A 24,036-nucleotide genomic window follows, 5' to 3' on the forward strand; every position below is an offset into this window, starting at 1 on the left:
CTTCCTCATTCTTCTAAACTCCAGCAAGTGCAGGCCCAGAACCATCAAACACTCCTCCGAAATTAACTCCTTCATTCCTGGGATAATTCTTGTGAACCTCTGGATGCTCTCTAATGCCAACACATCCTTCTTAGATAAGGTGTCCAAAACTGCTCACAATACTCCAAGTATGTTCTGACCAATGCTTCAGCATTACATCCTTGCTTTTATATTCTGTTCCTCTCAAAATGAATGCTAACGTTTTATTATTGTTTAAGTTCAAGTCTAAGTTTAATGGTCATTCAACCATACATGAAGACCAATGAATACAGCCAAATAAAACAGTGTTATTCCTGGATCAAGGTGTAAAACACAGTGCCAACAGTCATAAACAGCACAAGGCACATTTCGCACATATAAAATAGCAGTAAAAAGTAACATACAAAAAACATACAGTCCTAGACCCCGAATCCATAAATGTTGCAGCAATCAGCAGTCGAACATAATGCAACTTGTCCTCTGCCGAGCAAACACTGGAGGACAGCACGGATGCCTCTCTCCTGGACAAATGGAAACACATGACACCACAGCTTGAGTCCTAGTCCTCTCTACAACTGAGGCCAGTCAGCTCCCCTGCTGTCCATACCCGCCTTTTGCCAATAAACCAGTGAACCAACAAGGTCTTGCGATCACAAGGAAAGTGACTAAGGCAATCACTCGCTGTTAGACTGCACACCGCCTTTAGGCACCGATTCCAAAGCCTCTTTGACACAGGCAGTAGCATGGTCTACACCAAGTCCAGCAGGGTCTTACGATCATAAAAAAGAAAGTTTTAAAAAGACAGTAACGCCTTTGGTCGGTCCCATGTAAGCCACTGTGTCCGACCGCATCGCCATCTTACCAGTAGCATGTTGGATCACATTTACTGTTGCCTTTTGTATCATGAATGCTCAATATGTGTTATAAACTATCTGTATTTTCTTAAGTGTAAATGCTACCCATTTCCTATTGTCTCTGTCTTAGACGTTGATCTGGTTTCCCAATCTACTACAGACGACCCTCATACTTTCATAGTGGCTTTTAAGTTAAAAACTTCATTTAAAATGGAACAATGTAACTGACAAAATTTAATGTAAAATTCTGTCACATTATGAAGACACTGCAACCAACATCACTCTCTTTCTCGTTGAATACCATGCAATCTAAAAAAACTCTGTTCCTAGTTCTTCAACATGTTGATCTGAACATCTAACACATGCACATACTCTAAGTCATTAATATTAATTTAGTTTGTCCAATCTATGAACAGATTAAAATCCCTGTGATTACCTTATTGCCCTATTATATGCATATGTAATTGCCACATACCCTCTAACTAAACTATTACTCAGGGATGCCCATTGATGCTTTCTTCCCCCATTGGCTTTTAATTCCACTCAAACTGATTTTAATATTCTACAATAATCTGCAGAATTGATACTATTGTTTACTAACCACCACCCTCAACATCTAATGGCAATAATACTGTTGAGTGTTCCACTGTTAATATGCTGAGGTCTCCAGAGACCCCAGAGTCAAACGGAAGAGCCACAAACACTGTGGTTACAACAGCAGGTCAGAGAAAAGGTACCCTGTGGCAAATGACTCACTTCCTCAGCTTTCCTCAGGACTGGAGAAAGGCCATGGCCCGAAATGTCGACTATACTCTTTTCCATAGATGCTAACTTGCCTGCTGAGTTCCTCCAGCATTTTGTGTGTGTGGCTTGGATTACCCGCAACTGCTAATTGTTCTTGTTTGTGATGAGATAGGCCAATAGTTCTTTTGGAATAGTAAGGGTGTCAAAGATTATGGGGAGAAGGCAAGAGAACGTGGTTGAGAGAGAAAATAGATTAGCCATGACTGAATGACAAGAGTAGCTCAATTGCTGAATGGTCTTACAGATCATTCATGTTTACTACTACTTTTGGGATTAATTAATTTATTCATTAATATAAAAATTACTCAGCATGTACTGAGGCAATGATTACTATTTCTATGCTATTCCCATCCAACTAAATAATTTAAATGCTTACCTGACCCTTGGCTAATCAGCTCTTTGCTACAATTACAGACGTTGGCCCATTGTTGACATACTAATGAAGTCAAAGGTCTGAGGAAGAACAAAACTGTTTTGGAGTTTCCTGACTTGGAACATCCAAATAAGTACTGCCAAATGGCAGCTTGGCCCTCTTGTGTGTTAAATCAGCCTGGCAGCAGTCTGGCGTGGGCACACAATGTATACAACATCAAACTGAATTAAAAGCCATGTGCGATTGCCGTGATTTATGCTTTGTGAATCTTTCAGACTGTAGCCCTAAAGGACAGTAAACCGGTGCCACTTGTGGGCTGCCCCCAGTACATCCCTAGGTGTGTTGGTGGTTAACACAAACGACATATTTCATTCACTGTACGTTTCGATGTGATAAATAAATCCAAATTGTAAAAATTAAGGCATAGGTCCTCCCCAGTTTACGAACGCCTGTTTTATGTACAGCCCATACATACAAATGAGCACTCAGGAAACCTGAAGGATGGATTTGTCAGCTGCTGCAGGCGTCTTCCACTGTCTGGGAAGCTGGTTCACAGCTGCATTTCTGACTTACAAACTGTCTGACTTAAGAACAGATCAGAGAAATGCAAATCTGCCATAACCTGGGGAAGACCTGAGCAGGACTGACCACTTGCAATTTAAAAATCACCAAGTCATGTGGTCCAAGGAATGGCACCCAACAGGCCACCAACTTTGCACCAGAGTTTTTGAACAGCAATAGTCCCATTCCTCTGCTTATCCCCCATCATAAGAGAAGTAAATGGAGTCGTGGACCGTAAGGTACCTCAAGCCTGCTTTGCTGTTCAATACAACTATGACTGATCTGCTCACTGGCCTCAAGTACTTTGTTGCCTGTACCACAAAACCTGCAAATTTTTTCAAGTCTTTGAGAAAAGTAAAAACAATGTCTGCTCAGCTGCCTTCAACTCAAGAAATAAATCTGGAATCACCAAATGCAAAAACTGTTCTGTGCTCTCTGCCTTATTTCACTCAGTGAGCTGTGATTGGTGTTTTGCTGACTGACATCCTTATTTGATTTCACAAAAGGTTAAAAAAAATCCTCTCAGTGGTACTAAAATCCACAGATGGAGAGAGTAGCTGCCAATTAACTGTTTACTTGTTGCTTAGTGACATAGCACCTAAAGTAGCAACATAACTGAACTCATTTCAAGATTGTAGGCAGCCCCGAATATCAAAATGAAGCGATTGCTAGCTTTCCGAGCCACTGATCAAAGCTCGAATTCTTCCTTCTGACAGTTTTGCCATCACTGACTCGCATAATAGCGAAGGTGCAAGAAAAGAAATCAGAGGCTGTCAAAAAGAAGTGCGGAGATTGAGGCAGCAAGCTTCAACAATGTTTTTGCTTAAATCCTAAGCAAACCAGATGTACTGAACATTACAGCACACACTTGTGCAATGGATGTGGCTCCTCGCACGGTAAACTTCCACATCACTCACAAATGCAAACTAGAACGAAGAAAAATCCAAGGCTGAGGTATCTGTTTAATTCAAGCAAATCCTCCTTATTAAATTTTATTCCATTCTTTGCTCAGGTTATTGACTCTTGTGGTAGTTCCTCTCCATTAAGATGGTGACTATTGACAAAATTACTCATAGGAGACACAAACTCAACCATGAGCTACTCCAAAATAGAGCACAGTGTTAATAGACACCTCCCAACAAAAGTTCGGGAGCGTCTTCAGTTGACAGGGGAAAACAATGTTTCAACACCAAGAAATCAGACCTCAATGCCAAACTCCTAGTTTCACAAACAGCAGTAATCCTGCCCCACCACTGTACATTTCAAAGTCAGTGCACCTCAAGGCACTGGAGAATTATGACCAATATTACTTCTGCAAAATCCTCCAAATCAATTTGCAGGATGGGCAAACTAAGTCAATGTCCTCTCCCAGACTCCTATCCCCAGAAACAAGGCTATGGCAACAGTCAACCAGCTCCAGTTGGTGACCATACCATTCACATGCCCGACACTAGGCTTTCAGAACTCTCATGCTGCAACTGGAAAAGACTGACAGAATGCTTCATGGACAATTTTGTAAAAGAACGATTTAAGGATTAGCTTCATTTGTCGCAGGTACATTGAAACATCGAAACGTACAGTCAATTGCATCACATGCGCCAACGAACAACACAGTCTGAGGACTGTGCTGGGAGAAGCCTGCAAGTTTCGCTGTAATTCCACCACCAACATTGAAATCCCCAACTCACTAAACTTAACCCTAATCATATGTTTAGGAAAGTGGGAGGAAACCCAAAGAGAACGTACAAACTCCTTACAGACAGCAAGAGGAATTGAATTCCTGATCGCTGGTGTTATAAAGTGTTGTGCTAACTGCTATGTTACATGCAAAAGTAAATCCTTAAAAGTAATGTTAAAATATTAATATTTTAATAGTATTAAAAGTAATATCCTTGTAGACTTGTGGGAATCTCCTGCCCGTAACTACTCAAACTGGAAAAGGGATATTCATAAAAGCATTAAGTACCTCATGTCTCAAAAATCAAGAGCACACAAAGGTGAATTGCAAATCACCCTAGCCCCTCCCCATAAAGCAGACTTGCCCACTGTGGCTGTTGTTGTAAATCTTACACAGAATTGTTCGGCCACCTCAGAACCAACAGAACTTTTCTCTCTCTCTCACAGACATGCACAAACTTACACTCGTAGCCAACTCATGATGTAACTTCTGCACTATTTCACCTTGCTTAGTTGTAACCCATTGGGAGTTGTATTACAGCTACCAATTGAAATAACAGTCCTGACCTGAAACCATTCAGGCTCAAGAAAGACATTCACATTCTACCTGATTGCACTGGTTCAAAACACCTTAAAAGAGTAATGGAAGATGTTCATAAAATTATGAGTAAAAGTTCTCATCAAGGCATTATGGTTCAGTTACATTTATTGCATCTACCCTTTGATTTTTTTCTGTAATTTAATACATGTCAATAATCATCACTCCTATCATTTGGGCCCTGTGCTGAGTACACTATTCTCTAGCTAGGATAATGTACAGAATCAATATTGCTGGGTGCTCATTTTCAGAATGGAAGTTTTTTTCCCCTTAAATATATGGCTTTGATTTGAGAATGAAAAGGCTATTGTAGGGTTAAAGGTGTAACAGCAACTGCAAAGGAATCAAGCTGACAAATGGAAATGTGACAAAAACTGGGCAACTGTATAAAACATTATATGTGGAGATATTCAGGCTGAAGGAATGCAGAGAACTTTTCCAAAATCATTAAGTTAATAGACACAATGTGATGGAGGAATTCATAATTACATCATGCATTCTGCAGTCAACGTCATGCGAAGACTCCTTCCTCAGATTATCAGGTGTGTAATTCAAGCTAAAAATCAAGTGAGAGCGACAGAGAAAAGAGGCGGCATCGGATATTTAAAAAGCCTTCTGGAATGCCTGCCTCCCCAATGTGATCCTACACGTCCGTCCATCCACCCACCAGGAAGTGAAATTGAAACCAGTCTGCTTGAGCCAAGTGGTTTAAAATGTTAGTCGGTGTTAGCAGTATTAAAAAAAAATGGCTTAATAAAAGGGAAATCTCTATCCATTCATTAAAGCTCAGGCATGATCTAACAAACAGTCGATGAATGGGTAAAGAGTATTCATCCCAAAGAAGGAAAAGGTTTGCAAGAAGTGCTAATCAGTAAATCTCTGCAATTATAACTAGATAAAAGTCTTTTTTCCCACCATACTAGATCATTGTGTGTGAAAGAAAGAGCGTAGAAATATGAGATGCACAGAAAATTATGCTAAATTCCCAAGCATAAACCACTGAATAAATTCTTAACTTCAATGGACAGAACAGGAGTCTTAGAACTGCTTTTCTGAAGTTAACTGCTGTGTCGTAGTGGTTTCCCTGGGTCAGTAAACTGCTGTGAAGCACAATGTAACAGTAATAGAATCTACAGCCGACATTTTTATTTTACAAGTTAACTGCTATGTTCCTAGGAAGTCTGTCAGTGATTTTATCAAAATACTGAGATCTTATATCCAGAACGACGTAAAAGTGGGATTCATTGTCTGTAAAAGAAATGTTGGAGATTACCACAATGGATTGAAACGTGGTCTGTGGTCAGAAATCCATGGCAGCCGTTGGCATTGAATACATCAGAATATGGATGAGGTTTTTTTAAACTATTAGCAATTCCTTACTCTAATGTGCCTCCAAGACAAAACAAACATTGTATACAGGGCCACATAACAAGAACACAATACTTATTCCTGGAATGCTACCAGTCCACTACAGCTTGCCATTGTAAAAATGTGAACCCAAAGGAAATATTAATGATGTCAAGAAAGCCTCTATTGAAGCCTGATTTACTGGATACAAGAGTTGGACAGTCATTTCAAGTTCTTCTAGAGGTTAAGGGCAACAAGGAAAGGACAATGAGGGATTAGTGCACATAGTGTGACTAATGCACAAGATCAGTCGCAATCTTATTGAATGGTAAAGCAGAATCAGAATCAGGTTTAATATCACCAGCATATGTTGTGAAGGTTGTTGTCTTTGTGGCAGTCATACAATGCAATACATAATAATAAAGAAAAAACATGAATTACAGTAAGTAAAATTAAATAAGTAGTGAAAAAAAAGTAGTGAAGTAGTGTTCTTGGGTTCAATGTCCATTCAGAAACTGGGGAAACAGTAGAGGGGAAGAAGCTGTTCATGAATTGTTGAGTACACACCTTCAGGCTCCCATGCCTCCTTCCTGATGGTAGCAATGAGAAGGCATGACCTGAGTGGTGGGGGACCTTAATGATGGCTGCTAAATGATGGGGTCCTTTTTGAGGCACTGCTTCTTGAAGCTGCCCTGGATACTACAGAGGCTAGTGTCCATGGAGGTGACTTAGTCACAAGAGGCTGAATGATCTGGTCCTACTTCTGTTTCTTGTTTTCCCTTGTTCCACGAATGACAGCCATCTTCGCCACTACTCCTGCCCATTCCAAATTTTTGCGGTAATGTTGTGTGCCTGCCGCACTCTAACTTAACTGGGTTCAGCTATTTTAACCAATTGCTCAATAATTAGTCAAAGAGTGGTCAAAATGTTGTGGTCAGTATAACCTCTAACAGAATCCCAATAATACAGAGAAACCACATTCCATCTGCTCCTACAGTAAAGCTGTGGAGCCTGCCTGTCAGAGACTGAACCTCAATTCTACATGCTCTCTATCACTCGTACACAATTTCACTCTTCATGGAGTTAGCCTGAAAGAACAGGGAAATTAATTCTGAGAGGCTTAGAATGGTGCATTCTTAATAGCAGTGGCACATAAAAGCCACTGGTAAATCATAATTCCTCATAGGTTGATAATACAGTTTGCAACACTAAACTTCTAAGGCCTTACATTGCTAGATACAAGACTGAACACGATCAGGGACTACTGACAAATAGGAAAGACATATTTAGCCGTTGGTATATCCTGCTGCTGAATGTTATATCCAGCAAGTCTTTATTCTTTTATTTTGAAACAAAAAGCCTGATCAGCTTCCCTTAACCAACAGAAACAGATTATGATAAGGATCCTGAAAATTTAAGAACACCTTGTTTTAGAGTCACCAAATACTTCTCTGGTCAACTCACGCAGCAACATAACCGCAACAAGATATGAACATATTAAGATTCTGATTAAGGACCCTCACCATCTGGAACATGCCCGCTTCTCATTACTACCCATCAGGGAGGAGGTACAGGAGCTTGACAACCCACACTCAGTGCTTTGGAAACAGCTTCTTCCCCCACCTCCCCCCCCACCATCAGATTTCTGTAGTCCATGAACACTACTTCACCATTTTCTTTTGCACTATTATTTATTTTTTCTGTAATTTATAGCAATTTGTTATGCCTGCACTGTTTTCCTGCCACAAAACATCAAATCTCACGACTGATGTCAGTTAGCCAGAGTAAGAAACCTGATATTGATTTAACTTACTTTTCATCTTTTCTTGTTCTGATCTCCCTCATTCATGAAAATTTTAATGTGTTTAGAACTTCTTTCAGCAGGATATCTTTGCACTTCTCTGCCATTATTGCATTTGTTGCTGCCGGACAAATCATTGTCTTTTTTTAAAACCCCCAACAAAAGTGCAAAATCACCATGAAATGATTCTGAAATCAGGCTGTCATCGAGTTGCACAGCATGAATCAAGCCCTTTGGCTCACCACATGTCTACCAACTATGTAATCCCACCTGCCTGCCTTAATTAAACATCCCCCTATGTCTTGCTCATTCAAGTAGCTTTTGTGATGCCTCTTAATTGTTACTGATCCAGCCTCCACCACCTCCTCAAGCAGCTTATTCCACATGCCAGCTAATCGTAGTGTAAAAAAATTACCCCTCAGATTGCCTTTACACCTCCTCTCTCCACCTAAAGCCACGTACCTTAGTTTTAGTCACTCCTACCATGGGAAACAACAACTGGCTATCTACACCTCTCATAATTTTATGTCACCATTCAACCTTCTTTGCTCCAGGGAAAACAGACCTAGCCTACGCTATTTCTCCAGATACCTCAAGCCCACCAAACCACGTAATATCCTCATGCATCTTTTTTGTACCCTCTCTAGTCTAACTTTATCTTAGTGTACTGTTCAGAATACCATGCAATACTCCAAGTGCATTATATCCCAACTCTTTGCCTTCTGTGTTCAGCCTAATCTTTCTTTCCCTTTCTACTTTCCATCTTTTCATAACTGATTTGTTACTGAAGTCATTGTTACTATCCTTTCACACTCCTTGCACTGTCCATTTCAATGGTCCAGTTAAGCAGATGTACAACTGTTTGCCCTATTCACTTTTGCCCCAGATGCCCAGTTGTCTATAAGACTATAAGTTATAGTTTGAATCCTGTCGTCTTTAAGGAAAATCAGAATAATTTTCAAGAATGCTTAATTAAGGACAGACGTTATTATATGCCCTTTTGTAGTGTGGAGTCAGTTTTGTTAATTGCCTCAGTTAAATGCCACAAGAAATCTCCTGTATATTACAGATAATTCTGGAATATTTTAAAATAGGCATTCAGACCTTCATCACAGTCTCTGTCCCAATCTGATATTGTACTGTGTAGTGCTGATGGATCTTGGCAAGCTTTTGAAAGGAGTACTGTACTAAACACACAAATACTTGGCAATTGTGCACTCTAAAGTTTAATATTAAGTAGGCCCAGGAGTGCCTTGGAAAAGCATGTAATTGCCTTTTGCCATTTCAAATTCTTAAGTGTGGCCCAAAATGCTAATTGCTTCCAAAGCATTGTCACTATTGTTTCAGAGGCTAATGGGTCTGCCAGTTTTTGCACAGCAAGTTCCTACATATAGATTCAGAAAAGAAAGGCATTTACTTTAGTTGAGTTTGCTTCCATATATATACAGTTGTTTGCTTTACTGCTTGCGCACAAATTTGCTCTTCAGACTGCAGCACTTCTCTGATAATTCAACATATTGGAAATAGACAGAACAACTTTGCATAAACGTATCATTAGTTGTTCAGGTTATGCTTTTTAGGCCATCTTGAAGTGGAATACAATATTTTAAAATACTCTAGAATTATCTGCAAGATTCAAACTTTGAGGACAACTGGACATCTGGGATCCAAACGAATAGTGCAAACAATGGTTAACTGAAACCATTGAAATTGACAGTGAAAAGGAGTGTGAAAGAATAGTAACAATGAATTCAGTAACATATCAGTTACAAAAAGATAGTAAGTAGAAAGGGAAAGAAAGATTAGGTTAAGAGTTTTAAAGACATACAAAAGAGATTGACATCGAAAATTATTTTACAAGTTAAACTATTAAAACATTCAATATCTAGAGATTGAAGAGCTTCCAAGTTCATTAAATGGGTGCCTGGATGAATATAGATAAGATTCCAAAGTTCAAAGTAAATTTATTAAAGTACATATATGTCACCATATACAACACTGAGATTTAAATTCATAGGCACAGTAACCATGTTATTTGATATACATTATACAATATCCATTAATATATATTAATGGTGAGGCAATCAGTAAGATTCCCCGTTATCAAAGCTAATAACACTGTGATGCAACCCAGAGCTGCAACTTTGGTACATTTCAGAATCTGTTCCTCACCTCAAAAAATAATGCTGAGCACCATCAAACTCAAACTTATGTTGACAACAAATTATGGGCTATTGGAACAGTTCACCACTGCTGTCATAAAAATCAGGGATATGAAAGAGAGCAGGAATGAAGGAGCTGAGACCTTGGAGAGCTGTTGGGCTGAACGGGAAATGGAGGAGGAAGACTATGGTGGGATCTATAGACGGTATACTTTGTTCACTAGGTACAATAAAAGCTCTTTACTGGGCAATCAAATATATGAACTTACCTAGTGCTCCCTCCATAAGCAACCTGAGAATAATTTTGATTTTATTTTTCTTGATGACTTGGTTTTAACTGCGTGAGCTGGGAAATCTGATTTGGAGATCAGAACCTGTATAAAGCCCTTGACTGAGTGTTCAACCTTCATCAAGAAATTAATTAAACAATAGCTAGGTCAGCTGTACAGGCAATCCTTCGTGTGTGATTCACCACTATCTCTTTGCTTTGACCTGATCAAAAGCTCCTTATATTGAGGTCTAATACTGGCTTTGTATGCAAGACAGCTATTATTCTGACCTGGTACACATGCGTTTCTAAGGCAACATGTGAGGTCTACTGGGAAGGCAAGCATATTACCTCATCCAGGTATAAACACATCAGTAAGCTTATAAAAGGCAGCATCCACCAACAGATCTGTTGTTTATTGGACTGTGAAAACATGCTCATGATGAAGGCATTTTCCAAGTGTTTAAGACTAACTTGGTACTTGTTTTAAATCTATCTGGACTGTATGTTTTGCTAAGTTTACTTATGTATAATCTTAATACATAAACTTAAATTATATTTCTTACCATGAATTTGTCTTTGTAGTACATTCCAACCTGTCTGAGTACATAAAAACCAAATAAAAAAGCAGACACAAGACAGTGTAGACTCTGGAATCTGAAGCAACAACCTGCTGCAGGAACACAGCAGATAGAGCAGCATCTATGGGAGGGATAAGAACTGGTGGCATTTTGGTCTGAAATTCTGCATCAGGATAAAAAGTCAGACTCTATTCTTGTTGCAAAGCAATTACGTAGTGTTCAAAACATGCATAAAAGCACATGTTTATGATGCTCAGCATTGCAGGTTTCCCAATGGAGGCCAAATTCAACTTGAGTCTAGAAAGGGCACTAATTCGTCCCTGTGAATTATTTTCAGTTTAAATTAGATATTTATTTAGATTAGACATCAATCATTATTTTTGTCCTATTAACTTCGCAAGAGTATTTTTTTTTCTAATTAAATCAAAAAAGAATGACTTCTATTTATATGCCATTCATCATGATCTCAGGATACCCAAAGAGATTAAAAAGCAAATGGTAAACATCTGCCTGAAACATTTATTTATTTAACTATTTAACTATTTACTCCCCTTTATACAGTAGATCTGCCTAACTTGCTGAGATCAAACAACATTTTGTTTGTGTTGCTCAAAACGTAAGTGAAGTTCCTTTGCACTACAGTCACTGTCTGAAATCCCAACATTTGACTACACAGCTGAATTACTGAGAAAAGCAAAAGTTGCAGATGGTGCAAAGTTGATAGAAAAGAGAATATCATGAAAATACTTAGGGGAAAAAAATTAGGTTAACATTTCTGCTTAATGACCTTGCAGCAGAAACAACAAAGATTAGAAACTAAACGTACTTTGAACTCCAGGGAAAGGAGAGGAGCATAAAATGTGAATGTATGTGATAGTACAGTGATTCAGAGATTAATTGACACAAATTTCTGGATTTCCAGCATCTGCAGAATCTCTTGTGTTAAGAAGTAAACTTGCTGGAACAGTGAGATACAAAATATTATGGTTGCTGGAAATAGATGGGCACCAAGTAATGGCACTGTTGATGCTGGACAAACTGATGTCTATCTCACAGAAGCTGAATACCAGCTCTCCGACACCTTCTGGCAGAACACGGCCCCAATAATGATCATCTGGCTAGAGTCGCACAGAGCTCACTTTAGCCATTCATACACAGCCCACTTCTACCTCCTTCCCAAGATCCACATCAGGAATGCAAAACAATAGTGTTTCTCTGTACCTCAGTCTATGTGACAATAATTAAACAGTACACGATATTGAGTGTTCCCAGCAGCTGCAGTGCTCCATTAACTCACTGTCCCAGCATCTTTTCTCCTCTTGTTCTCATTCACTCTTTGGTAGTTACATCTATTAACAGTCCAGCCTTCCACACACTCTCGATTAAACAGCATCACTGCTACTTGTGTCATTCAATCTCTCTTGACCTCCACCACTTTATCACCCTTCCCTTTCTTCTGTCACCACCTTTCCTTTCTGTGCAACATTAAAAACTTTGATTCCTTAACATTTCCTGGTTCAGGTACAAGGTCACTGATCTAAAATACTAATTCTTCACATTAACTTTCCCAACCTGCTGCCTGTTTCAAGCATTTTTGGTTCTTATTTATGACTTATTTTGTTGACCGCATATACTAAATATACTATCTATCTCTTATTTGCATGTTATTCCAATCTAAAGAAAGTTCCACAAAGAAATAGAGCAGTTAAAATTTTCTTCAAAATTATATTGAAGCAAATCACATTTAGTAAGACACTTGAGATGTAACTGCACTACTGCAAATCTTCCTCGCTGATTGAGCATCCACAGTTGGTTGCAGATCAGGAGAAGTAAAGTCACACAGAGAACCGCAGATCATCAGCATCCATCTAAATAGATGACGGAATCCCAATCTAAAACTTTACCTGAGGATATGGCTTGCAATCACAAGACATTGCTTCAACATTGCAGACAAATCGGCCACAATTGCATGTTCAAATTCTATACATTTATCCAAGGGGCATTCTCTGACCAATAACATGCTCTCCATTATAATGGTCCAACACAGATGTGAAACTTTCTAAGCTGGCAGGTTGATGGCAGCAGCACATTGACCTGAAATTGTTCATACGCAAGAAAGCCAAAGAGATGAAATAGTATTTCTGAGTGAGAGAGTTTGTATGTGTGCATGCAACACATGCATGATTCCCATTGATTCTTGTTTAGTATAATTCCATCATGCCAGTAATGATGAAATCATAATTCCTATGTCATGGACTTCAGCTCGTGAAAAATCAAAAGATAGTTGGTATTGTGCTATCATTTTGCTGGTCACGGCCAGAATCAACTCCTGCTGAAGCAATTTGCCTATTGCCACAATAGGTCTACAGCAGATGCAATCTGACTGGCTCTCCTTTCAATGTTGGATCACCCGGACAATAGCAATACCTATGTCAGATTGCTGTTTATTGATTACAGATTAACCGCATCATCCCCTCTGTACTAATCAATATGCTCCAAAACCTAGACCTTTGTGCCTCCCTCTACAGCTGGATCCTTGACTTCCTCATCAGGAGACCACAGTTAGTGTGGATCAGAAATAGCATCTCTTCACTGGCAATCAACACTGGTGCACCTCAAGGATGCGCGCTTAGCCCACTGTTTTACTCTCTCTACACCCATGACTGTGTGGGTAGGCACAGTTCAAATGCCATCTATAAATTTGCAGATGACACAACTATTGTTAGGAGAATTTCAGATGGTGTCGAGGAGGCATACAGGAGTGAGATAAATCAGCTGTTTGAGTGATGTTGCAACAACAACCTTGCATACAACATCAGTAAAACCAAGGAATTGATTGTAGACTTCAGGAAGATGAAGTTGAGGGAACACACACCAGCTCTCATCGAGGGATCAGCAGTGGAAACTGTGAGCAGCTTCAAGTTCCTGGTTTTCAATATCTCTGGATCTATCCTGGGCCCAACACATGGATGCAATTACAAACAAAGCACAACAGCAATAGCATTTCCTTAGGAGTTTGAGGAGAGTTGGTATGTCACCAAAGAGTCTAACAAATCTCTACAAGTGTACCATGATGTGCATTCTAACTTGTTGCACTATCCTCCAGTATGGAGGGACCATCACAGAGAATTGCAAAAAGCTGCAGAAGGTTGCAAACTCTGTAATCTCCAACATGGGTATAGCCTCCCCAGCATCGAAGGTATCTTCAAGGGCAATACCTCAAAAAGGCTCCAGCCATCATTAAGGACTCTCTTCACCCAGGACATGCCCTTTCAAGGAGGTGGTACAGGAGTCTGAAGACACACACTCAAAGTGAACAGCTTCTTTCCTTTTGCCATTAGATTTCTGAATGGACAATGAACCCATGAACACCACCTCACTATTTTTCCCTTCTGCACTACTTATTTAATTTACTTTTATATATGTACTTCTTATTGTTATTTATAGGTTTTTTATGACAATGTACTGCACGGTACTGCTGCCGCAAAACAACACTTTTCACGATATATGCCAGTGATATTAAATCTGATTTTGATTCTGACTGAAACTGGCCTCCAGTGATGGAAAGGTACTAGTCATTGAAAAATTACTAGTCAATTCAAATCAAGTTTGGACTGGCCTGTTATAATCAGCAGGGGGATATAATGAAGAACCACATGCAATTGACTTCTAAAACAAATTTCCACTGGGCTCCAGGATATTATTCTGCTGTTTCTATCCCACAGATCTCAAGGCAGCAGACTAAAAAACATAGCTGCACTCAAGCAAGAGTGGAATAGAAGGTTCCAAGGGGGCAAAAACAGAAGAATCTTTCATGCCTTCACACGAAAGTTCTGAATCTGTTCTCAACTCATATGTACTTTTGTTAAGAATCATATGTTGATTCTTTACAAACTGCCAAGTACACAGGCAAAAAATTGAAGAATTTCAAAAGAATGAATTGCCCTCATTTGGTAACCTATACCTGTTTCTTCTGGCAGGGCCTATTTAATACTTCAGGCAAATTCACCACAGAATCAACTAGTCGTGAATAAATATAGAATAACGCAAGTCCGGAGGGATGGGGTTCACTATCTAGAATTTATAGCCATCAGTGCTGGCTTCACAGATGAGAAATATTTGCTTCTGCTTCTGGAGTGTGTTAAATACTTTTTCACTTCGCTATTCAGTGGGAATAGACAGTGATTTTGGTGACTCAGATTTGCTTGGCTTGTGACTCTCACTCACTGGCTGATTCATCTGCTAGAAACTTCCCAACCTACCCCCTCATCTATCCCCTAAGGTCCTTTTGTACTCCCAGATGTCCCAGATGTTATGAGCCAATGGACCAATACTGTGATGTTCAAGTATAAACGTTCCGTGAACTTATTCTGATACAGACAAACAGAACAAGGAGATTATGTTGGATCATTATATTGTGGCTTGGCCACAATCAGAGTAAATTCTAGCCACTGAACATCAGAAGAAACCACACACCAGTAGAGTGCAGGAAGTGCTGGATAAAGGATGTTCCAGGAAAGAGGGATTTAATTTACAAGGAAGACAGGAGAAGCTAAGATTGTTCCCTCTGGAGCAAAGAAGGCTGAGAAGGCTCTCTTCAAAGAAGGTGTTCGAAATCTTGACAAGGTTTAGGGAAGGAACTAGAGCAAACAGTTCACTTAGTGGAGGAGTCGAGTTCCAAAGGATAAAGACTTAAATTGATGAGCAAAGGATCTATGGAAAGTACAAGGAAAAGCTCTCTCTTTTGCAGTCAGCGGTCTCAATCCTTAAAAAATGCAGTGCATGCGGAATTGACAATGGTTTTAAGAACTAGATAAGTGGGTGAATGGTTTCACTCCTGAATTAACTTGCACACTAGATTAGCTGTGACCAATAATTAACAGAAGAAACAGATTATCCTTTTACTGCATCTGTTAATACATCCATCATTTCCTTCTTTCAAACAACCATACCAGGCATATTCCAACAAGAACATACATTTAATAAAAGTTTTGTACTTACTTTTTTAAGGGTTCAATGCTGGTTTTCTGAATCTGATTGACCTGATAAAGAAACACTTTGCATAAATATACTGAACCATGAAAGGAAGTGCAAGTTAGAAGTAAAGGATGCATGCAAAAATGAAGATAAAAAAGCATGTGGGTAATTCCAATGTATTAGGGTGCAAATAATTTTCATATCAAGCTGTACAAGACAATTTACATAAATTTCAATTTTTAATCTCTGATTTTCACTACTTCTATATGACTACATTACGTTTTGGGGTTGACCTCCAAGCTCATTTGAACAGACATGGAAGTATTTAATTGACGCAGACAAATCCAAACACCAGATATTACTCTACTTATTTTGGAATGGAGATAGGAAATAGATTCGCCCACAGCTTCACATACAAGTGAAATGTCATTCCTCCCAAACAATCCATAAGGAAGCCTCTCAAAAACCCCAAGCTACATCATGGAATCTTATACACAAACGTGGCATTTAGCACTTCTGCCATCCCATTGACTATGGATTCAGAGTACTGTTTCATTGCACTTTCCTCTCAGCCCTGTAACATTAGTTGGGTTAACTAATTTTCTTTTAAAGCTGTAATAAGTTCATTTTCACTATCCTTTCAGGAAATGCATCCTTGACTGGATCTTGTATCAAACAATGCTAACTATCTTGCCTTTTTATTTTGCAAATCAGATTCCCCCCATGACCAACTCTCCTGCCAACACAAAGTTCCTCTCTGTATACCCCAAACCAAGGTGACTCCACTGGATTTCTCTTTGGAGTTTCACATGATAGGAAGGTTGTTGGGCAATCAGAGACAGAGTAGCCCCGATCAGCACACTACTGCTTAGTATGAAGAAACACAAATACAAAGAAAGTCTTGAAAACTATGGCACAAAGTGTAACTGTATTAGTTTATAATTATGAAAAGGTACATTATTAAGTAAAAATAATACAAGATTAAATTCAAAAGACTTTAGATGGAAGATAATTAAGAGGGCTGTGAAACTATGCAATATTCTACCTAGTTAGTAATTGTACCAGAGACCATTACAGCACTCAAGAATACGTTAGAGAAGTGGCTGAGGAAAGGTCGAAGAAGATACAATTTGGATTACAGCTTGAGAGGAGATAAAGCAACAACATGTACTTCATGGATCATAGAGTCATATCCATTCCATACAGCAAGGAAACAGGACCTTTGGGCCAAGTGGTCCATGTCAACCACAGCAACCTCCCTGCTATTCCCAGTTCTTGTGTTCAGCCCTTAATCCCCAAAGCCCTTTTCCTCCATCTGCCTATCCAAATGCCTCTTAAATGTTGCAATTATACCCACCTCAGCCACTTCCTTTGGCAGCTCATTCCAGGTTCTCACCACCTTGTGTAAAAACATTACCTCTCAAACTACCTTCCCTTAAATTTCTCCCCTCTTATCTAGCATCTGTGTCCTTTAGTTTTCAACTCCCTAATCCTAGGAAAAAGACTATGACTGTCCATCTTATCCATACCCCTCACAGTTTTATAAGCTTCTATGATGTCGCCCCTTATTGTTGATTTTATTTTTTTATCTACTAATTTTATTTAGAGATTCAGTACGGAACAGGTCTTTCCAGCCATTCAAACTGCCCAGCAAACCACTGATTTAATCCTAGCCAAATCAATGCGCTCCGAACTGCAATAACATCACGCTAACTGCAACGCTACCGTGGTGCCCCAGGAATCTTCTATGACCGGGGTTACGAACCCAGGCCGCAATCATGAAAGTGCTGAATCCTAACCACTAGACCACTGGGGACTTTCTCTTTATTGTCTGGAGCGCATTCTCCTGTGCTCTGGAGAATAAAGATCCAGTGTGGCCAATATAACTGAAGAACCCTTTGGGATTATGTTTAACTCTGCCTGCCAATTTAACTCAGACCCTCTTCCTGCCTTCCTGACTTCCCTCTTAAGCTTCCTCTAAATATGTTATATTCATCAAGGCATTCAATTATACGCAGCTGCCTTAAAGCAATGCACACTTCATTCTTTTTCTTCACCAGAGCCTCTTTCCCTTTTGTCAGCCACGGTCCACTGACCTTAGTATGTCTGCTCTTCACTATAACAGGAACATGCTGCCCTTAGAATCTTGATATGACCCTTTTAAAAGCCAATCCTCCCTTAAATGTTTTCACAATCACAGTGCTAGCTACTTCAGAGGGCATTAAAATTTGCCTCTTGTTTGACTCAAGTCACATATAGTCAAACCATCATGGAGCATACAAGATACTTCAGAAGCTGGAAATGAGAGCAACAAACAATCTGCTGGAAAAACTTAGCCAGTTGAGCAGAATCAGTGGGAGGAAATGAACTGTCAATAAGGGAGGTTGAAATCCCACATCAGGGCAAGTCAGATCTACTTTTACAATCAATTTTTAGCTGTGCAGACTTACTGATCACTCAGATTTTGATTTTCCAAATTGTTTAAGTAGGATAGTCAGGAGGAAATGGATAGGATGGGACTATTTTCCCTGAAGTAAAGGAGGCTGAGGGGTGGCTTCCAAAGGTTTATAAAATCAAGAGGAGCAAAGATAAGATGAATGACCACAGCCTTTTTCCCAGGATAAGGCAGCCTAAAATCTACAACGTATTTATTTAAAGTAAGGGAAGAAGAATTTTAAAGGAACTTGAAGGGCAACGTTTTCACACAAAGGACGATCTGTATATGGAACAGACTGCCAGGGGAAGGGGTACAAGTGGGTACAATTACACTTAAAAGGAATTTAGACAGGCACTTGAATAAGCAAGGTTTAGAGAGTTATGGATCAAACATCAGGAAGTGGGCTAGCTGAGGTAAACAACTTGATTGACACAGATGAGTTGGACCAAAGACCTGTTTCCGTGCTGTCTAACTCTATGACTCAATTTAGGGTACATCCAGCACTACACTATCCTGATAGAGCAACTTGCTCTACTTTGCCGTTTAAATAACGTGAAACAAAATGTGCAAACCTTCTCCTGATTGAAGGCGTCCATTCTGCGCATTGCAGTGTCCAGAGCAGTTACCGTCTCCATGAAAGTTTGATCTTGATCACACAAAGGGTTGGCCAACAGATCTGTCGAAATTTTCACTGCGGATTTTGACATTGCTGCCGAGGAGAATGTTACAGCACTTAATTGAAAAAGTATTAATTAGGTAAAGTAAACGCATCATACTCATCATCCAGACCCATTCAATGTCTTTTCCTTGAAACAGCAAAATAAACATACTAACACTGATATTCCTCTATCTGTCATTCATAATGCTTTAATGCTCTTCTAATAAAGCGTGAACTCCATCCATCCTCCTTTATGTTAAAGAGATTATCAACTCCCAAGATTTATACAGATTTTGAGCTATTAATATGTCTTTATGAAGGAAAGTAAGGTAGTGCCTTTGTGTGTGGTTTTTATTTCAAAAGGATTGTGATTTACACGCCAACATGACATATATTTTGAAATGGCAGCATCAGCCTAAGCTGAATATGAAGCTTCACTGCCTTGCAATACTTGTGTTATTCTAAAATGGGCATGTGCCAACATCCCCCATGCTAGGATTAATATAAGACAAGAAAAAAATAACTGAAATGAAACATTTGGAGAGACAAGAAATGACAAGTCATATTATTATGTAGTTAAGTTGGGAGGGAATGCAAGAGTGAAAAGGAGAATCTCAATACTCAAATCTCAAATGACTGAATTAGAAATGGTTCAAGTCATTTCATATTTCTGTAATCAGTAGATTGGAGGAAAACGGCGTGTACTTAAAAGTCATTCTTTTGCTGTATTTAAAATCTCTGGTTTTTTGTTTTGTCTTTTTTACAGTTCACTCAGCGAGGTGCAAACTGTTCTCCATTTCTCAGAATCATTGCCAGGTTTGATACTATTCGGACCTGGTCTGCTACTCCCAGCGCTAAAAAACATGGTCAAAACCTAACAAATAGTGTCATCTACCTTCACAGCTTGCTCATGGTGCTACCAGGTTGAAGAGTTGTTACAGATATGTGGTTGTTACAGTTTTAAATGTAGTGCAATAGATTGTATTTTTGCTTTTGAATTAAAAGTGTATCTGCATGTCAAAGATCAACACCAGAGATGAGTACAGGAGATTCAAATTATGTTCGATAGGTGCTACAGTGTTAGAGTGAACATCTTTCAAATTATACATTAAACTACAGTCCCAATCCATCGTCTCAACTGGATAAAGATCTCATGACAGTCTTGTGAGGAAGTGTATTATGGTAGTCACCTGGCCAATACTTACTGTCCAACTATAATCTCTTGTAGTTACCTGATCATTATCTCATTGCTGTTTTTGGAAATGTGGTGTGTGTAAATGCTACCTTATGTTTCCTGCTATACAAATGGTTTCAGAAGCAAGCACTTCAATGGCTACGTAGCTATTGGGATTTCCTGAGGTCAAGGAAGGCAAATTTAAAAAGCCTGTCTTTTTATTTACTAGATTCAGTGGATACAAAATGGAAGGTTAGGGAACAAGATATAAATCTAGGCAGTACAATTCAAAATGTTTCAAGTTGGCTTTTGCTAAAATGATGCTTTCCTCTAAAGGCCGCTAATATAATTCCACATCAGGCTGAAGACAAGAAATACATTAAAGCTGTTTTATTTCCAGCATTCAGCATTTTAACAAAAAAAATCTCAACATCCAGCTTGAGTTGCAGAATGTCAATTATCATTTTAGTGTGAGTCATGCAACATTCACTTTTTCTTTGTCAGTGACCATTTAGCTACATTACATAACATACATCTAAATCTCTCATGTTATTTTTAAAAGTATAATGGGTGCAAGAGCTTGTGCAAGCAAAAGCACATCTTGAGGTTTTAATGTACTGCAATTGTTGTTCAGTTCTAATATGTAATCATATACTCATCGTACAGTGGCATTGTATTCAAGGCTCTGTATTCACAGTGTAAAATGACTAACTCTTCCAAACATGATCACTCTGCTAGGCTACTAATTTAATTTACTCTTTTCGTTTCATTGCCATATTAAGTTTTAATTAGTTTCTAGTAAACATATACTAGCTTGCTTGCCAGTGATGAAGGACACACATTATGAAAATTTTCATTAGACTGTAGGAGTACATTTCACAAGAAATCTTTCCCTTTCAGTAACAAACAAGAGTTCTTGCAGTGACTCGGGAGTGATGCATCAAGTTATCAGATATGAAGGTCACTGGCAGTAAGCATAATGTCAGCTCAGCCATATATTTGTCAGACTTGGTGGTTCCAGAATTGAACACAAGATCCAAACTGACTCTCCAAAACAGTATTGTAGCCATACTGAACTCTGAGGAGGTCTCTTTCTCTCCAGTCCTGATGAAGGATCTCGGCATGAAACTTCAACTGTTTCCTCTTTTCTGTAGATGCTGCCTCACCTGAGTTCCTCCTGCATTTTGAGTGTGTTGCTATCTGAGGAGGCGCTGGCTTCTGAATGATGTAAAAGATCCTGAGCACTATCTTGAAAAAAGTGTAAGGCCATTTTACTTCAATATCCTTACAAACATTTGTCCCTGGAACAATACGTAAAGTCACCAAATTGTTTATCTCATTGTAAGCTGATTATGCTGAAATGTGACGCATCATTACCCACAAGAATGACTGCATTTTAAAATTGGCTGTAAAGAATTTGGCAGTGATGCAATTCAAATGTCACTTCTTTCTTCTAAATTCAAGGTGAATAAAAATGAGTTTCAGTACTATGAGTTGTTCTGAATGACTGAAGCGTGCCCATGTTGCAAGGAGTAGCAGAAGTGAATAGTTTATTTGCATCAGCTAGTACTCACTGGAATTAAGAAGAATGAAGGGAGGATCTCATTAAAACCTATTGAATATTGAAAGAAAGAGAAATCTGCAAATTTTGGAAATCTAAGCAACACACACAGAATCCTGGAGGAACTCAACAGCCAGGCAGCATCTATGGAAATGGCCAAGCACACCTTGTGTTCAGCCTCGGCCTGAAATGTCAGCTGTACCCTTTTCCATAGATGTTGCCATGGATGTAGAGAGGATGTTTCCGACAGAGGGGGAGTCTAGGACCCTGAGACACATCCTCAGAATTGAAGGATGTCCCTTTAGAACAGAGATAAGGAGGAATTTCTTTAGCCAGAGGGTGGTGAATCCATGGAATTCATTGCCACAGATGGCTGAGGAGGTTAAATTATTGGTTGTATTTAAAGCAGAGGTTGATAGTTTCTTGATTAGTAAGGGTGTTAAGAGTTAACATAGAACATAGAAATCTACAGCACATTACAGGCTCTTTGGCCCACAATGTTGTGCCAACCATTTAACCTACTCAAGAAACTGCCTAGAATTTCCCTACTGCATAGCCTTCTATTTTTCTAAGCTGCATGTACCTATCTAGAGTCTCTTAAAAGACCCTATTGTATCCGCTTCCACCACCGCCGGCAGTGCATTCCATGCGGCCACCCATCCCCTCTGTACCTGCTTCCAAGCACCTTAAAACTATGCCTCCTCATGTTAGCCATTTCAACCCTAGGAAAAAGCCTCCGGCTATCCACACGATCAATGCCTCTCATCATCTTAAATGCCTCTATTAGTTCACCCCTCATCCTCCATCTCTCCAAAGAGAAAAGGCCAAGTACACTCAACCTATTCCCATAAGGTATGCCCTCCAATCCAAGCAACATCCTTGTAAATCTCCTCTGCACTATCTTTATAATATCCACATCCTTCCTGTAGGGAGATGACCAGAACTGAAAGTACTCCAAGTGGGGTCTGACCAAGGTCTTATATAGTTATAACATTACCTTACGGCTCTTGAACTCAATCCCACAGTTGATGAATGCCAACACACCATACATGGGTTACAGGGAGAAAGCAGCAGAATGGGTTTAAGAAGGATAATAAATCAGCCATGATGGAATGGTGGAGAAGACTTGATAGACTGGATGTCCTTATTCTGTTTATATGTCTTAAGGTTTTATGTCACTTGGAGCTGTATTATTTCTCAGAGAGTGTGAAATTGGGTGTAGCTTCAAACTACCAAATATGTCAGACATGGCTATAAGCAGCACTGGGGCCCCACAGGAGGATGTATTGGCTCCCTTCCTGTTTACCCTGTATACCTCAGAGTTTCGATACAACACTGAGTCATGTCATCTGCAGAAATTCTCTGATGACTCAGCAATAGTTGGGTATTTAAAGAGAGGAAAGGAGGACAAATACAGGGCCCTAGTGGAGGATTTGTCAAATGGTGCAAGCTAAATCATCTGCAGCTCAGCATGAGATGTGGTGGCCAGTGCTATCGTGTTTGCTGTTGTGTGCTGGGGCAGCAGGCTGAGGGTAGCAGAATCAACAAACGTATTCATAAGGCCAGTGATGTTGTGGGGGTGGAACTGGACTCTCTGACGGTGGTGTCTGAAAAGAGGATGCTGTCCAAGTTGCATGCCATCTTGGACAACGTCTCCGATCCACTCCATAATGTACTGGTTAGGCACAAGAGTACATTCAGCCAGAGACTCATTCCACCGAGATGTAACACTGAGCATCATAGAAAGTCATTCCTGCCTGTGGCCATCAAACTTTACAACTCCTCCTTCGGAGTGTCAGACACCCTGAGCCAATAGGCTGGTCCTGGACTTATTTCCACTTGGCATAATTTACATATTATTATTTAATTATTTATGGTTTTATATTGCTGTATTTCTACACTATTCTTGGTTGGTGCCACTGTAACAAAACCCAATTTCCCTCGAGATCAATAAAATATGTCTGTCTGTCTGTCTGTCCGTAAGACAAAGGAGATGGTGATGGACCTGAGGAAGACTAAGCCTGCACTGCTTCCTGTTACTATTGATGGTGAGGACATGGATGTGGTGAGAACCTACAAGCACCTGAAGGTGCACCTGGATGACAGACTTGAGTAGAGCATCAACACAGAGGCTGTGTACAAGAAGGGCCAGAGTTACTTCTGCTTCCTGAGAAGACTGAGGTCC

The 24,036-nt window shown here is 39.5% G+C and overlaps 1 protein-coding gene across 1 annotated transcript in view; it reads right to left on the reverse strand.

Annotated features, from left to right (window-relative positions):
* Positions 1-24,036, reverse strand: part of bin3 (bridging integrator 3) — a 193,758-nt gene that overhangs the window by 89,198 nt on the left and 80,524 nt on the right. The window contains exons 5-6 of the mRNA XM_073058353.1: positions 19,031-19,167; positions 16,046-16,086 (exon numbers count right to left, since the gene is read on the reverse strand). Of these exons, the coding sequence (XP_072914454.1) occupies positions 16,046-16,086; positions 19,031-19,167 (178 nt within the window). The remainder of the gene's footprint in view (positions 1-16,045; positions 16,087-19,030; positions 19,168-24,036) is intronic.

Source organism: Hemitrygon akajei, chromosome 1, assembly GCF_048418815.1.
Source record: "Hemitrygon akajei chromosome 1, sHemAka1.3, whole genome shotgun sequence".
Lineage (NCBI taxonomy): Eukaryota > Metazoa > Chordata > Chondrichthyes > Myliobatiformes > Dasyatidae > Hemitrygon > Hemitrygon akajei.